This window comes from Lontra canadensis, unplaced genomic scaffold (assembly GCF_010015895.1).
Source record: "Lontra canadensis isolate GAN:19392208 unplaced genomic scaffold, GSC_riverotter_1.0 scaffold125, whole genome shotgun sequence".
NCBI classification, from domain to species: domain Eukaryota; kingdom Metazoa; phylum Chordata; class Mammalia; order Carnivora; family Mustelidae; genus Lontra; species Lontra canadensis.
Window position 1 is genome coordinate 536,994 of NW_022631119.1, and position 17,929 is coordinate 554,922.

A 17,929-nucleotide genomic window follows, 5' to 3' on the forward strand; every position below is an offset into this window, starting at 1 on the left:
GTTCTGCTGCCAGCTTTGAAAAAGTTGGGAGGTATTCTTATGAATGTGGAATCCACCTCAGAGCCTTGGAAATGTCGCTAGAAAGAAAGCAAAGTTCCAAAGTAACAAACTAATGACTTCCCCCTCAGGAGATGCTGGAGTGTACAACCCAGCATGGTCTCCAAAGTACCCGAACTGTAAGTGGCCAGGAGGGAGTGTCACATGTGGGGCGTAAGTGGGTGCGGGCCCATTCCTGAGTATCCAGGATTTGTTCTTCTGTCAGCTGGGAGCTGCAGAGGGCAAACAAGAGACGAGAAAAGGCGGCTGTGTACCGAAAGGACACAGGCCCCATCCTCAGAGCGTGTGTGGCTGCCAAGAAAGTTCCCACGGTCAGTACCGATGCCTATGATGGCGCTCCGATTTCCACCTCTGTCCCAGCCTCACTCCCATTGGAACCTGCTTCAGACTGCTCTTCCCAGTCATCCCTGTCCCGGTGACACATTACCCAGCTGTTCAGGACAAAAAACTGGAGTTAGCTTCAACTCCAGTCTTCACTCATGGCACAGCCAGCTCCTACCAGGGGCGTTCCCCTTGCCCACTACTCTGCTCTCAACTCGTCACAGTACCCTTCCACGACCACCTGGATCCTGCAGCAGCCTTCTAATTAGCAACCCGTTACCCCCTTGCCCTACAACTGAGTCTCCAGTCTGAGGCCAAAATGATTGCTTGGGTGGGAGGGCCACTTCCAAGGCCCACAGAGGTGATGCCCAACCTGAGAAAGTTTACCCTGCTGTGACCCAACAGAAACCAGGTATGCTGCAGGTACAGACGGGCTGCTAGTATCAGCAAGGAAGGAACGGAGGTAACAGAAGAATACGTACAACAGGATGCCAACTTGTCAGGATATAGAAGCAACATGAGAAAACATGTTTACCTTTCTGGTAATAGGATTATGTGTGATGTTTATTTTCACTCTTTTCATTATCTATTCTAACTGACCATATGAGCATGGCTCACTCATGGCAAGAGTTTTTTTTTTTTTTTAAGATTTTATTTATTTATTTGACAGACAGAGATCACAGGCAGGCAGAGAGGCAGGCAGAGAGGGAGGAAGAGAGAGAGCAGAGAGCCCGATGCAGGGCTCAATCCCAGGACCCTGGGATCATGACCTGAGCCGAAGGCAGAGGCTTTAACCCACTGAGCCACCCAGGTGCCCCTGGCAAGAGTTTTTAAAAGTCTCCTAAATAAAAGATGAGAGAAATTTAACTGACATTCAAGTGACTCAGGCCCTTTTGGAAAATCAGACCAACTCTCTCTCTCTCTCTCTCTCTCACACACACACACAACCACACAGAAGAGAGTTGTTCTGGGGACCATCTTGTCTGAGGTGGCAGCAGCAGGGTCTCTCAGCTTCCTGAGTGGAGCAAAACAAACAGCCAAAGTAGCCACAGGCAATACTCACCACTCCACAATTTCCGGATGAAGAATGGTATTATTGACGTTAAACCTGTAGAGGAAAAACAAATCAAGCCTATTAGTTCAATGGTCTATCATCTCCCTGCAAGAAATACCAAGGTATACCAAGAAAGGGCATGACCCAGAGAGGGCCTCAAGCTTTAACTTCATGACCGTCTGTCCCACAGAAGGCCTGCTGCTCACTTCCTGAAGCAGACTTGCAGCCAGGCCAAATGTTCTAAATGCAGTTAGAGAACAAGCTGCTCAGCTGCAGAACACCACCCTCCACTCTAGCTAGGTGGACCTAGCAGCCATAGCCTCCTCTGTTAAGTACACCAACATACACACAATAGGAGTCCCAGGAGAAAAGGAGAAAGATAAAGGAGAAGAATTTTGGCCAGTGGGGGAGGCGGGGAGAAAGGCCCCAAACTTCACCAATTTAATGAAAAACATGAATCTATACATCCACAAAGCCCAATAAACTCCATATAGGATAAATCCCAAGAGACCCACACTCAGACGTATAATCTAACTGTCAAAGACAAAGAAAAAATCCTGAAAGTAGTAAGAGGAAAAAAATGTGTGACATATGAGGAATTCTCAGTAAGAATAATGACTGATTCCTCATCAGAAACTATAAAGGTCAAAAAGGCACGAAGATGAAAGGGAAAAAAAAATGTGTCAACCAGAATTCTATATCCAGCAAAGCTATGATTCAAAAATGAAAGAAAAATAAAAACAGTCCCAGATAGACAAAAATACAAAATTCATCGCTACAAGATTTATCCTACAAGAAATGCTAAAGGGAATCTTTCATACTGTAGTGAAGAACACAAGAGTAACTTGAATCCACATAAGAAAAAAAGGGCATTGATAAAAGTAATGATATAGGCAAGTAGAGAGATGGGGTAAATGTGTTTTTTTGGAACTCCTTTCTCCACCTCTCTGACTTAAAAGACAACCATATAAAGCAATAATCATAAATCTGTGTTGACAAACGGAACAGGTGAAGACACAATCTGTACACGACAACAGCACAAGGGAGGGGACAACATGGAGCTCTACAGAAGCAAAGCTGTTATACGCTACCGAAATGAAGCTGACATTAATGCAAACTAGACTGTCGCAAGTTTAAGAGGTCATTTGTAATCCCCCGGGTAACAACTAAGAAAATAATTAAGACATACAGAAAAGGAGATGAGAAAGGAATGTACTGCAAAAACTCAATTAAGTACAAAAGAAAGTGGTAATGGAGAAGCTTAAGAACAAAAATGACAAAAGACATACAGAAACTAATAACAAAATGACAGAAGGAAGTCATTCCTTATCAGTAATTACTTTAGATGTAAACAGATTTGATTTTCCAATTAAAAGGCAAGGACTGGCAGAAGGAATTAAAAGACATATGATACAAGTAAATGCTCTAAAAAGATACACTTCAGAGTCAAAGACACAAATAGGTTGAAAATGAAAGGATGAGAAAAGGTGTATATATGCAAACAGAAACCAAAAGGGAGCTGGAACAGCTCTATTCACATCAGACAAAATAAGGCTTAAGGCAAAAAAAATAAAAATATTTACTAAAGATAAGGACGTTTTATACAAATTAAAAGATCAATTCATTAAGAAGTCATAATAATTATGAGCCTATGCACACCTAACAACACAGTCCCAAGATATAGGAATCAGAAACTGACAGAACTGAAGGGAAAATAATTAAACCCACAATATCTGGAGACTTTAGTACTCCGCTTGCAGTAATGGACAGAACAACTAGATGGAAGACTGACAAGGAAACAGGAGACGTAAGCAACACTGTAAACCAACTAGACCTAACAGACATCTCTAGACTACACCACCCTACAGGGGAATACCCACTTTCTCAAGTGCACATGGAACATTCTCCAGAAGAGATCATATGCTAGGCCATAAAACAACTCCCAACAAACTTAAAAGGACTGAAATCATATTGAGTGTGTCCTTCAAGCACACTGGAATGAGATTGGAAATCAATAACAGAAGAAAGATTCACTCATCTGTGGAAATTACATTTTACACTCTTAAATAACCAATAGGTCAATGAAGAAATCACAAGGGAAACTGAAAATATACTGAGACGAATGGAAACGAAAGCACAACATACCAAGACCTACAGAATGCAGCGAAAGTAGTGCTTACAAGGAAGTTAATAGCCAAAAATAGCGATGTTAAATAGGAAGAAAATTATCTCAAACCAATGACCTACTCTTCCACCTTAGGAAACTAGAAAAAGAAGCACTTGGGTAGCTCGGTTGGTCGAGCATCAGACTCCTGAGTTCAGCTCAGGTCATGATCTCAGGGTCATGAGATCAAGCCCTATGTCAGGTTCTGCCCTGAGCGTGGAGCCTGCCTGGGATTCTCTCTGTATCTCTCTCCCTCTGCCCTCTCCCCCAACACATGTGTGCACTCACATTCTCTCTCCCTCTCACAAATATAAATCAAAATCTTTTAAAAAGAAACTAGAAAAAAGAGGAAATTAAACCCAAGGCAAGCAGAAAGAATAGAATAATAAAGATTTGAGCAGAAATAAGTGAAACAGAAAATAGAAAAACAGTAGAGAAAAATCAATGAAATAAAAATTGGTTCTATGAAAAGATCAACAAAATTTACACTTTTAGACTGACCAAGAGACAAAGAGAAGGTTCAAATTACTGACCAGAGATTTAAAAAAAAAAAGGGGGGGGGACATTATTACTTAACAAAATTAAAAGGATTAAAGGATTATAAGATGTCTTTTCTATATGGCAATAACTGGATAGCTGAGACGAAGAAGACAAATTCCAGGGTGCCACAGTTAAATGTCTGCCTTCAGCTCAGGTCATGATTCCAGGGTCCTGGGATAGAGCCCCATGTCTGACTCCCTGATCAGCGAGGACTCTGCTTCTCTTCCTTCCTCTGCCTCTCCCCCTGCTTGTGCTCGCTCTCTCTCTCTCTCTCTCTCTCTCAAAAATAAATAAATAAATAAAATCTCTAAAAAAGAAAAAGAAGAAGAAAAATTCCTAAGGACACAAACTACCAAAACTGACACAAGAAAAAAAAAATCCAAATAGACCCATGACAAGTAAAGAGACTGAATTAGAAATCAAAACCTTGTCACAAAGAAAAGCCCTGGATCTAATGCCTGCATCATGAATACCAAATACTTAAAAACGAATTGACAACAATCCTTTTAAACTCTCACTAAGACTAGAAGAGGAAGGAACACTTTTCAACTCATTCTACAAGCTCGGAATTATCCTGATACCAAAACCAAGACATCACAAGAAAACTACAGGTGAAAGTCTCTCGTGAACATTGGCACCAAAAAAACCTTCAACAAAATACTAACAAACAAAAGCCATCAAACAATCTGACCAGGTCAGATTTAACTCAGGAATGTGGTTACTTCAACAGACAAAAAGAATCAAATATAATACACCATATTAACAAAATTTAGAACAAATCACACAGATGTAGAAAAAGGATCTTATAAAATCCAACAACCTTTTGTGATAAAAACACTCAATGAACTAGGAAGAGAAGGGTACTTCCTCAACCTGATAAAGTTATGTACAAAAAACACACAGCCTATGTCAAAGTTCATGGTCAAAGATGAGAAGCTTTTCCCTAAGATGAGGAACAAGGCCCTTCCTCTCCACTTCTGTTCAACACTGCCCACAAGAAACATTTATCATAGTCATCAAACACTGGAAGATTCAACAATTTTCAAAGCACTGAGATACAGAAAATGCTCACTGATTACAGCAGAATTAAACTAGAAATCAGTAACATAAAGAAAACTATAAAATCCCAATTTGTTTGGAAATTAACCAACAGACTTCTAAAGACTCGCTGTTCAAAAAAAAAAAAAAAAAAGAAAGAAAAGTGTGAAATGTCACAATGCCCAGAGGAAAACTGATAGCTCTAAATGCATTTGGTGGAAAAGAACATTGAAAATAATGATCTATGTGGCACCTGGGTGGCTCAGATAGTTAAGCATCTGCTTTCAGCTCAGGTCATGATTTCAGGGTCCTAGAATCGAGCCCCATGTTGGGCTTTCTGCTCAGCAGGGAGTCTGCTTCGCCCTCTCCTTCTGCCTCTCCTGCTTGTGCTCTATCTCTCTCAAATGAACAAATAAAATCTTTAAAAAAAAAAAAAAAGAAAGAAAGAAAGAAAAAAAGAAAATGATCTAAGCTCCAATCCCCAAGCATGACCCTTTTCTTTCTCTCAAGAAGCTAGAGAAAAGGGGCACCTGGGTGGCTCAGTGGGTTAAAGCCTCTGCCTACAGCCCAGGTCATGATCCCAGGGTCCTGGGATTGAAGCCCGCATCGTGCTCTCTGCTTGGTGGGAAGCCTGCTTCCTCCTCTCTCTCTGCCTGCCTCTCTGCCTACTTGTGATCTCTGTCTGTCAAATAAATAAATTAAATCTTTGGAAAAGAAAAAAGAAGAAGCTAGAGAAAAAACAAACCTAAAGAAATTAAAAGGAAATTAGAAAGCACAGAAATCAATGAAATAAAAGGCAAACATAAAGAAAAATCTTAAAGCCAAAAGTCGTTCTTTGATAAGATAAACATAATGAAAAAGGGGACCCCAAGAGACAAAAAGATCAGGTCGGGGTACATCATGTGTGACCCAGAGCTCAAGCTGGCAGTGAGAGAGCTGGGGAAGCCTGGCATGGCCCAGCACAAAATTCAGGCCTCGGCAGAGAAGCAGGGGCAAGCCTTCAACTCCCTGGATTCCTAACCCTGTTCCATCTCGGGTCAGGATATCATACATAGGGCATGTTGGCTCATGACCAAGCAGAGACCCTCCTTGGCCCCTGTTACTGATGTTTTAAAACACCTATCTAATGCCATGGTTATGCAGCTGACACCCCCACTGCTGGCTAAGCCCACTGAAGAAGGAAGGACAGAGGAGAGAAGTGGGAAGGGGGCATTAGCAGGCTGGGAGGATTCCAGATCTCCAAAGCTTTGGGGACTCCTAAGTACACAAATAAGACCAACTCAAAGTCACCTGCAATGTTGTACAATCAAAGCCCTACTTGTGAAATATCAAAGAGACCACAGGCAGCCAACACGGTTCAGAGTCAAGAACAGAGCAGCAGATGACATAAATCAAGATGACAACACAGACTCTGCCTCCCATTTCCCCAAATGTCACTTTGACGGTGGGAAAAGCAATGGCCTGTCTACTCAGCAGGCAAACACAGCAGTAAAATTTCACTTTACAAAATGTACGTACACATACCAACATGCACCTATGGACACATGAGCAGCAAAGTGACCCAGCGCACAAACACAGCTGCAAACACAACAGATCTGATGAACACACACCCAGGCGGGCACGTACTTCGGAAGAGGCGCCAGCAGACACACACACACACAGACACCCCCAGACAGGCATACGCTTAGACTAATAAACAAAGATCCCCCCTAACGACACACACATGCAGAAACACACAGACCCACGCAAAAGGGTACTCAGATACAAAAATAGAGAAACATTCAAGACACACACAGGAGAGTCCAAAAGGCATTCCCCACAGTGTTGACAGGGTCTAACTTGGGGTGATGAAATTCGGATATTCCTTGCTTTTGCCTCTGTCCTAGTCAGCATTTTCTCTAACGAGCATGTATTCATTTGGGTAAAAACAACAACAAACCCACGGATGCCTATGATGGTCGGTTCAGCCTGAGGGACAGGTGACAAAGGGTGAGTGGGATGGGCCCAAATACCCCTGCCCCTGGCCTTCCCCCTGCAGTTTCTAACCCCAGAAAAAAAGTGAGGCCCGCTGGAGAACATGCCCCACAAGGCTGCCCCACTGCCCTCGCCGGCTAGGGGCTGGGCTGGGTTCCTGTGTCCTCCTGGAGATCCCATGGGTCGTAATGAGAAGCTCAAGTTAACCAACACTACCTTGATACGCAAGTTAACAGAAACCACAAAGCCAAGTCCCCCCCCCCCGCCCCAACCCAACACACACCACACAGACCGGAATTTTGTTGTGATCACCAGGTTTTAACAAAGTCCCTCTCTTTCCTGGGTTTAAAAATTCCCATCTTTGAATATTTATATCCCTACATCAGCAACCCCCAAATTCAGCAATTTCATATTTAACTGCTTATTTAAATGGAATTAATTTGTAACCGATTGTCTTCAAATAGGCAAGGCAATTTAAGTAAATGCCAAAAGATAAGAAATATGCTTATCCTGAATAACCAGCTGATGTAAAATATTGACCATATTTCTCTCTCAGACAACGACGCAACACTGAGCGCTCGGCAGCTCACTGCCCTGGCCCAGGGCTCCCGGGCAGTCTGCGGGCTTCGGAGGGAACTGTCTCCTGCCAGGAAGGCACCCCCGGGGGCCACCTGGCCCTGCAGATTGTCTTCTCCTCTACAGTCAGCCTCTCTCTCTCTCTCAGGACAACCTGCTCCAAAGCCAACCTCCTCAGATGCTAGCAAAGATTTATCACGTCTGCCTTTGCTCCCAGGCTACAGGAACCAACTGCTCCAGGCAGCCATGGGAAGCAGCCTGCAGAGAAAGGCCCCATGCCCTCCTTACCACACCCCTACCCTCTTCACCTCAGCTCCGGCTAGCCCCGGCCACAGACCAGCCCTGGCCATGCCCTCAGCAGGGCCTGGCAAGGAACACCTGACCCCAATCTCCAGCTAGAGCTCATGGGGTGTCTGATCCTTCCACGCCTCTTGTGGGAGCTCTCCCTGCTCCAATGGGACCACACACGGAGCTGTGGTCTGGGCCAGAGCCCAAACTCAGCATGAAGCCCAGCCGACTGTCCCCGCCTGATTCTGTCACCCCAGGGAGAACAGAGACACCCTTCCTGGTGACCCCAGGGGCTGCACGTCACAGGGGTATCCTGGTGCATGTCAACCATCCCCACCCCACTCCTCTCCTCTGCTTCTGTCTGCTCCCGGTTCTCCACCATCCTCACCAGCTCGAGCCCGGGCACACTCCCTGCCGTGGGCATCAAGTGGCCTGTCCCTGATCTGAAGAGCCTGAGAGAGTTCTGAGGTCTCCCAGGATCAAAACCACAGCCCCACCAAGGTCACAGACCCAGAGGCAGCCAACGCTGAGGAGCCAACTTGGAGAGAGGGTCACAGACGAATGCACAACTGGACAAGAGCCCAGGAGTTCTGGACTGGGCAGACAGGTGAGGCCACTGTTCTACGAGAAGCTCCTTTCTCCCCCAGGACCAAGGGACAAAGGTTGCCTGGGATGGCCCAACAGCATCAACCTAGAGCCCGAACTTCTGCCACAGCAGGTCAATCAAAAATCCAAGACATGAGGTGTTTCAGAGACGTTCGGAAGGGTCAAAACCCAAATTTCCAGGAATAAGATGCTTTACTAGGGCAGTAAGAAGCAACCGGTGATAGACACCGACGGAAAGTAGGACAATAGCAAGCCTCATCTTGCTTAGGAAACAGGCTATTATTACCCACAGCAAACAGCTGGAGACGCGGCAGGCAGGCAAACGTGGCTGAGCAGACGCAGCCCTCAAGGACAATGGCAGAACCACAAAGGGACAGAGTCGAGGTGCCGGCAGCCAGGTGAGTGGGAGGTGGGGGACTGAGAAGCACCCAAGAGCCCTCGAGTACAGACAGGACCTTCCAGCAGGCAGCTGGAGGCAGAGACCGGGGTCCGAAGGCGTATCTGTGGCATGCAGGGTAGGGCACCCACCACAGGTTCCTACCCCACAGGGAACCTGACGGCCGAGCTACTCAAAGTGGGCCCCAGAGGGAAGGGAGGGAGGACCACAGGCCAGCCAGGTACTCTGAAGCAGAGACATGTGGAAGGGCTCTCACCAGCAGCGTGTCAACCACACTGGGGACCAAGCCCCCAGCACTGGCCTGCGGGGGCAGGCTCTTGGCCCAGCAGGGAGGGGCCGGGGAGTACCCCAGAGTGAGCCCCATCTGGACTGGCCTACAGATCAGAGAGGGACCAGCCAGGGCCTTGGGAGCACAAGCAAGGTTAAGGCAGTGCCTGGCTTTCCAAAACAGCTTCCAAATGCCGGGTGGGGTAGGGGCTGGGCAGCACACGGGCTCCTCGGGGCTCCTGGTGGAAGCTGAGGGGTCCCATGGAGCAACAGGGGCCAGAGGCTAAGGTCTGCATATGTTCATGGCAGGACTCCTTCTAGGGAAGAGGCCTTAGCTTCCATGGCCCACTGACCATGACATCCCTGGAATCTTCCCACGCCTTCTCTCTGGGAAAACCTGGGAAACGGCCAGCAGCGCTCTGCTCTCGGGGGCCACATCCAGAGCTCCCTCCCAAACGTGCCACACCACCTGCCAGACCTGTTCCCGGGGTGCTGGGGAGGCAGTCTCGGCACCAGAAGCCTCTGGAGGGGGCAGGTGAAGAACCTGCAACTCACTGACACTGGAATCTTCCGATCAGTGATCCCAAAGTCCAAGTGGCCCACTGCACAGATGCAGAGACCAAGGTTCGGGGAGCAACAGGGCTGCATGGGGATGTGCTTGTGAATGAGTGAACACCTGTTTCCTGAGCACCAGCTCCATGCCAGGCTCTGGGAGAGGGCAGGATCCCATTTCCCCCTCCATGGTAAGCCCCAGCAACACCATTATGTATGGGGGCGGGGGGGGGGGGCTAAGGCTCAGAGGTCAAGCTCTGTTAAGGTCAAAGCACTGGCCCAAGAGGTGACCATGAGGGCTCCCTCCTCACATTCAGGGCCTGCCCCACGAGGCAGAGACCTAGGGAGGCTGGTGGGGCCAGCCCATGGGAACACAGATGTTGGTGCTGGTTGAGGCAGGCCATGCTGGGGGACCAGAGGAGGCTGGGCCCAGGCCTTTTGCTCTGCTCTGGGGCCAAGTGGAGTTGGAGGGGTGTTGGCGGGGGTGGGGGGGGTGTGCAGGAGGCGCGTGGAATGGCAGCTCCAAGGCCAACATTTCAAGGAGCAAGCACGTGGCTACTCTGGGGAAATTCCCAAGAGGATGCAGGGATTTAAGCAATGAGAAGCAAACGGGATACTCGCCCCCATCCCATCACTCTTATCATTGGGGGAGTGATACATATTTATGAGCTCATAATCCTTCCTAATCACCGCTACATCACACAGACGCACCAACTCCCCGTGGCTCAGGCTCATACATAATTATAAGGCACTTCCTTTGTCACCGCCTCAGTCCACCAAAGGACGACAGGATGCAGTGGCGCAGATTGAGTGTGGTGGGGGAGGAGCTGGGGATGGAGGCCCAGAATCAAGGCTGGGGGGGCAGTCCACACTCAGCAGCCTGGGGGAGCAGGCGTCCCCCCCCCAAGGGCTCCTCTGCCACCACCTAGGGCTCCACAGACACCCCAGGGCCAGTCCCCAGCTGGCCTGGGGACACAGCCCAGCTGGCAGGAAGTACTCTCCAAGGGCCTTGGTTTAAGGGAGACAAGGAGAGCAAGGTGCCCTACTTCAGCCCCACATCTGCTTTCCTGCCTAGAGAGGCCCAGGCCAAGGAATGGGGTTTGGAGAACCAGCCTGGAGCTAAACGAGGGAGTGAGGGCAATTAAGGGGGTCCCTAGCTGAGACTGGGGCAACAGACGACTCAGGCTGGGAGAAGTCAGTGCCAGGACTGAGGGGAGGGGCTGAGAAGAGCAAAGACCACAGAGCTGAGAGGAGGCCTCTAGAGGGACAGCAGGTCCCCTCACCCTGCACACACTCCCCAAGCCCGGGCCAGTGGGCACTCGCACTGTGGAGCTCAACAGAGAAGCAGAAGTTGAAGCGATATTAGGCAAATTATTTTTCTAAACATTTCCTCAAAATACATGATCTGGCCCCTTAGCATCCTCCTGTTCATGTATTTTGTGTTTAGCTTGCAGACAGAGCAAGGCCTCCCAGTGAAGAGGTGAGCGGGGGAGGGGGAGACCATTCCAGGAGCCCCAGGACTCACTTGCTGATGCCCTCGAAGGAGGCCTCCCGGCACACACTGCCACTGTCCGTGTTGACGCCACGCTGCAGAGACACGGGGAGCGTGAAAGGCAGACTCAGCACATGGGGCCACCCCACAGTGTCCCCACCACCCGCAGGGGAGGGCCTGCCTCCTCCATCCAGCCTCAGGAGCCCCCACTCCAGCCCAGCAAACTCATCCCTTCCTGCCATTCAGGTAACTCCCAGCCAAGCCCGCCCTCCCGCCCCTGCACAAAGGCAAGCTGTCCCTTCTCCGCCGCAGCTTGAACATGGAGGAAAGGAAAGGGACGCACAAACAGCATCCCAAGGGAATGAAAGCCTCCTCCATCAGACCAGTTTGCTGAAACCGGCTCAGACTGTGCAGGCACAGATGGGGCTACGAGACTGCTCTCCCCGCCACCCCATCTACTCTCCCAGGCTGGCCCCATCTCTCTCAATGCACACGAGTGTGCACACACTCCCCACTGACAGGGCCCAAAAAGCTCGGTCAAACCCAGCCCTCCCGGAGTCATGGGAAGGACCCAACTCTGGCATGATGGGCACTTCTCAGTGACACCACGGAGCTGTGGTACCTCCCTGTCCTTTCCCTGACTGGGAGGAGACCCCAAGAGGAACTCAGGAGAGGAGACAAAAGGGGACTCAGAGAAAAGCATGTCATCCCCGGAGAGGCAAGGCATTCTAAACTGCCCTTCCTCCTCAAGAACGACAGGCCAACATTGAATAATGTTCCCTAAAGAAAACACACCGAGCCAGCTCCGACCACAATCATCTCATGTAATCTTCCTGCTCGGCCATTAAAACAGCAGAGCGGAAAAGAGACACCATGTGAAGTGCTTTAAAAAAATTAATTAATTAAAAAATAAATAAATAAAAGAACCAAGAAGAACTATTTCTGAAAAAGAATCGATGAACAAGGGAGAGAAGGGTCACTCTGGGAGGGAAGAATGGTTGTACATGCTCCATATTTGAAACTCCCCAAGGTCGAGAAAGTGCAAGAAAGCAGGCTTCTTCTCTGAGCCATTTCACAGCCCGAGGAACCCCACAGCCCTATGTAAGTCACCAAGGGCCCCCTGTGCACCCCAAGCCACCCCCAGGCCATGGCAGACCCTCGGTCTAAATTCTAAATCTGATGCCCAACAACAACCTCACAGATGCACACCACGGTGTGTCTTTTAAAATCCTAAATCTGATGCCCAACAACAACCTCACAGATGCACGCCACGGTGTGTCTTAAAATCCTACTAACAGGGGCGCCTGGGTGGCTCAGTGGCTCTGAAGCCTCTGCCTCTGCCTTCAGCTCAGGTCATGATCCCAAGGTCCTGGGATCGAGCCCCACATCCCCGCATCGGACTCTCTGTTTAGCAGGGAGCCTGCTTCCTTCTCTCTCTCTCTCTCTCTGCCTGCCTGCCTACTTGTGATCTCTGTCAAATAAATAAATAAAATCTTTAAAAAAAAAAATTCTATTAACAATGGAGAAGACAGGTGGTGGAAGCATACTGATATCCTTATCCACAAACTCCACAACTCAGCCTGACACAAATACACCCTCCACCTGCGTCTTAACCTCTGTAGTAGGCAAGGTGTCTTCTGGCAGGACCCAGCCCACCCCGGGGACACTGGAGGATGGAAGACATGGTCCCGGTTGTATTCAGCCGCCCTGAATGACGTGTCACCACCTGTTACTGATGACCATTCCTCCTGTTTCCCAATCCTCTGGAGGGGCAGGCAGCTCCCTAAAACCCTTCCCCAGTGCCTGGTTCCTGGACACCAGCCACTTACCAAAGTGAGGAGGACAGAGGGGTTCTGTGACGTCAGGACGCTGGCGATCTGAAAGGTCAGAAAGAAAATTCCACTTTAGAACAACCGCAAAGACATCTGATAGAGGTGACAACGCCACCATGGCTTAATGATGGCAGCTCATGTTTATGGAGCTGGTTGTAAAAACAGGCAGTGATATTGTTGCAGATGAGAAGACTGAGGCTTGCAGATGCCAGAGGACTTCTGAACGCCACATGGCTTTCAAGTGGCAGACAGGGAGAGACACCTACATCAGGCACAGCTTCCCACACGCCTCTGGGCCCCACACACATGCCAGGCTTCACACCGCCAGGCCCACGCAACCGACCCTCACCTCTGCCAGGAGGCCAGCACCTCTGTCCATCTGCTCCCCCTTTTTTTTTTTTTCATCTGCTCCCTCCTGAAAGACCTGTTCCTACTACATCTCAGGCACCAATCCCAACAGCCTTCTGTCCCCAGGGCAGACACCTTCCTCCCTGCACCCCCATGCAACTCCTAGACTGCATGGAGGAAGCTTCCCCTGATCCCACCCTCTGTCCCCAATCCCGCATCCCCGCTCTCCATCCTTGCTCCACCTTGACCCCCTCAGGCCTCGCAACCCTGCGTTCTGGCTGCTTCCTATCCCAGCCCCATAAATGAGTGTGCCATGCAACCTCTTCTCTCCGTGCCTCTGCTTGGGCTCTGACCCCTGCCTGGAATGCCTCCTCCCTGCTCATCAACCAGTGAGGCCCTTTGTTCCCCAGACAGGTTCTTCACTCCCTCATCTCCTGCCCTATTCCCTTGGCAAAGTGCCCACCACGCTGCTTTAGCTGTGACATTTGTACCTGAGAGCGCCAAGCACCCTGGCGGGAGCACTTTCTTCCTCTCCAGGCCCCCCACACCGCAGTCTACCCTGCAGCTTGGTTATCAAGGCCCCTGCTGTAGCTGAGCCCCCGTCCCCACCCGAAACTCATTTGAGACCTGACACGAGCGAGCGTGAGAAGGATTTGTTGTTTGTTGTTTTAACAGCTTTCCTGAGCTATCACTGACATGCTCTACAATGCACATATTGAAAGTGCACATTTTGATAAGTTTTGACATATGTATATACATGTTTTTTAATACTGAGAAGCTCCCAGAGAAAACCTGGAATATACTGAAAACTGAAAGAAGGTAAAATACACCTACAATCTCCTCCCCAGAGACTTTTTATCTCTGCACATGAAAACAGAGATCTGTAATGACATCTGGATCCTATGAAGTTACACACTTCACTTGCCTCCTGAGATGAAGTATTCTCCAACCGCATGATTTTTACCAGTCACTACCGGCCGGGGAGGGGAAATGCCCAGCGAGCCGCCGATCATGGCCGTGGTCACTCCAGGCATCATCTCATCTAACTACCCGGGAAGCTGGGGTTACTCATGTCCAGATTTCACAAATGAGAAAACAGACAGGTTCAATCATTTGCCCAGGTTCACAGTTACAAATGAGCAGAGGCCAGAGCTGAATGTACGGCTGTATGGCTCTCTTCATGGACACGACACAGTTCATTCATTCATGCCTCTGCTGGACACTTTAATAACATCCAACAATTAACTAGCAAAAGTGATGCCTCGATGAACACTCTTCTGGACAAGTCTATTTCCTTAACACAAATCCCTTTAAAAATGTATTTCCTTAAAAAAAAAAAAAAAAAAAAAAGGAGACTCAGTGACTCCTCTGGGTGAAAAGCCATATGCGTCCTTGAGGTTTTTGATGCTGGTGGCCAGACAATTCTCCAGATATGCGCCAACTGCCCTCCCCCAATGGCGCACAAGGCCCCGCCTCCCCGGACCCTCCTCTCTGACTCTGGAACTGCAGACCCCCCAACCCCACCCCCCACCCCGGCCTCTATGCTGCACACATCAACAGCTCAGCTGAATCCCTGCCACTCCCGAAGGCCCTCCTGGAAGAGGGGGGGACTCATTAGAAGGAATAAGAGCCGTGCATGTCGGGCCTCTGGGTGTGTTGTCACGTCGACATGAAGGGTCTCCATTCATGGGCACAGAATGGCTCTGTCAACAACAGCAGTAAGCAGGCAGCCAGGGACAAAGAGGAGGGCCAGATTCCAAACGTGTGGTCTGATGGTCTTTCTCCCAGCGCTGGCTGGGGACACGCTGGTTAGGAATGATGGAGAAAGCAGGCCGCCGGATGCACGGCCGGCCGGAGAGCTGACACACGGGCAGGCTGGGCATCTGCAGGCTCCAGCAGCGCAGCATCTGACTGACCATGACTGCCTGCGCAGGCCCTGGTTAGCTCTGCGGTTGAAACACCTCTCCTCATCCGGCAGCTCGGTCTACCTTCCTGCACGGAGACCCACTAGCACTACGCTCTCAGCAGCCTGAGAAAGGAGACAGGGCTGTGCCTGTGCATCAGCCGCTCAACATGCAGCTCCAGCACACAGGACGGCCCGGCTCTGTCAACACTGGGCCAAGTGTCCTCAGAGCGGTGGCCACTGGGGACCCATGAGCTCTCACAGACCAGTGCTGTTTAATGCCCTGGATGTGCTGCGTCCCGCGGCCAACGTCAGTGTCCTGGGCAGCCATGCCTCTCTGGCAGGTTGAGGGAGATGGCACAGGCAGAACTGATCAGAGCCTTGTGCACAGGGACCCTCCCCTAGGGATGATCAGAGGCTGCCCGCGGACCCCTCAGGCCTCCTCATGCTCAGCGCCTCAGCCAGGCCTGCAGGCTACCCTGATGCGCCAGAGAAGCGGGCAGGGCAGTCCGTAACCAGTGCTGCCCAGAAAGCCCGCGCTGCTCGAGGGAGCCGGCTTCGCCCCGCAGGCACCCAAGCTTGTGAACTGTGCTGGGAAGCCTGGCTGGGGCAGGCGGTTAGGCATCCGACTACTGGTTTCAGCTCGGGTCATGATCTCAGGGTCATGACACCGAATCCCACGTCAGGGTGCACGCTTGGTACGGAGTCTGCTTAAGGCACTCTCTCCCTAGTGCACACACACACCCTCTCTCTCCAAAGTGAATAAAACAATCTCTTAAAAAGTGAACTGTTTTTCATGGCCATCTGAAACAAGGGTGCAACTTGGTGGCTGGCAATGCGTCTAGAAATCTGAACTTGCTTCTCAAATGGAAATGTCAGAAAAGCTCCCAAGTGCACAACGGGCCCCCCTGCCAGCCAGCTCCCCTCGAGTCACGAATACCAGCCCTGGCGTGAAATGCCTTGAAGCGCCTCCTGAGGCCCTCCTGAGCTCCCCTTTCTTGGGGGAACCTTCGTTTGCTCTGCCTTCTCAATGACTAGAAGCAGGGTCATCTCCGGGGATGACAGCCGCTCTAGCAGACACTTGCATTTCGTACACGACAGCAAGTGACCAGCTGTGGCCTGGGGCGTGGGCCTTCCTGCCTTCTTTCAGGAAAGACAGGTGTGAAGGGCTTCCCAGCTGTGATTTGCCACAGATGGCCGAGACTGCCCGACATCAGCTGGGGGCCGGCACCATAGAACCGGCCTGGGGAGCCCTTCCCCGATGCAAGGGGCTTCCTGTCACCTTTCACGAAGGAGCAGGCCCCAGGCATCTCAAAGGCCTCCCAGCGCAGGTGTCTCCACACAGCAGGTTTAGTGTCAGGCTCCATTTCAAACCACAGAAAACCAAAGACTCTCGGGAGCGTCGGTCATCCCCTATGTCTGATGGAATGCACAAATGCAGAGGTGGAGGCCCTCTGGGGTCCAAAGGTCCCGGGGTTGCCCCCTAACTCTGCTGCGCCCCAGCTAGGGGGCTGTAGGTAAAGCCCATCACCTTGGCCTTGGCCTCCTCCTTTGCAAGCTGTAGACCCACCAAGGGATAGGGCACAAGGGATAAGATCTGTCTCAATGTTACTGGAAGCTGCAGGGGCCACCCCAGAGTAAAGCTGTCAACAGTGAGCCCCCGTCCCCAGTAAGAACCAGAGTAGTAACAGGACAGAACTGATGAACCCTGACAGTGATGACAATGGGACACAGCAGACAGCTCCTGGACCCAAGAGCCTGTCTTCCAAACTCCTCTGAAGCCTTTGTTTCAGATTCTGCTTCGTAAATACAGACTCAGAGTAGCCACTCTCACTCTGTGGGGCTATGATTCCGCACGATTGCCACAGGCTTTCCCGTCCCGATGCTCCAGACCCGTGTCCCTGCATCTGGAGGCCAGCTCTCCCCGCTTCTCCCCAGAAATCACAGGAGGAATGGAGCAGAGGCTCCCCCAGACATGAAAGCAACGGTAGCTGGGGAGGCTGCAGCACAGAGACGCTCTGACTCGGTGGGCTGAGATCCGGGCTTCCCAAGTTTCTGGGAAGGTCAAGGTCCCCAAGGGCAATAATGTTAACACACAGTTTACGGAGGCAGGAGGGATACACCTACCAAAGGAGAGGGTCAGGAACAAAATCAGAATGAAGGATGGAGCAGGTCACTGCTCCCTAGTACCTAGTACTCACTCCTAGTACTTCGAGATACAGGTAAAAGGCAAATGTTCTCATCGGGGCATGCAAATAAACGTTCAGACTATTTGAGATCCTGTACCCAAAGAGATCAACACAACAGGTCACATGTGTACCAACGGGTGCTTTAGATGCTGTGAGTCACCCCCAGTAACTCGGTACTGAAATTCTGGGACAGAAAAGAAAGATCCATCAAAAGCCCCCTCTCTAAAACCCAACCAGGCAGCTGGTACTGTAGACACAGGTGCCCGAGGCCTTGTGAATGCGAGCCGCACTCCTTCCCCAAGGCCCTCCTCACCAGGCACTGCCCTGCTAG

General features: G+C 50.2%; 1 protein-coding gene across 1 annotated transcript in view; it reads right to left on the reverse strand.

Moving 5' to 3' along the window:
- PEPD (peptidase D) overlaps positions 1 to 17,929 on the reverse strand; it is a 109,077-nt gene that overhangs the window by 72,848 nt on the left and 18,300 nt on the right. Inside the window, exons 5-7 of the mRNA XM_032841746.1 lie at positions 13,156 to 13,203; positions 11,360 to 11,421; positions 1,442 to 1,486 (exon numbers count right to left, since the gene is read on the reverse strand). Of these exons, the coding sequence (XP_032697637.1) occupies positions 1,442 to 1,486; positions 11,360 to 11,421; positions 13,156 to 13,203 (155 nt within the window). The remainder of the gene's footprint in view (positions 1 to 1,441; positions 1,487 to 11,359; positions 11,422 to 13,155; positions 13,204 to 17,929) is intronic.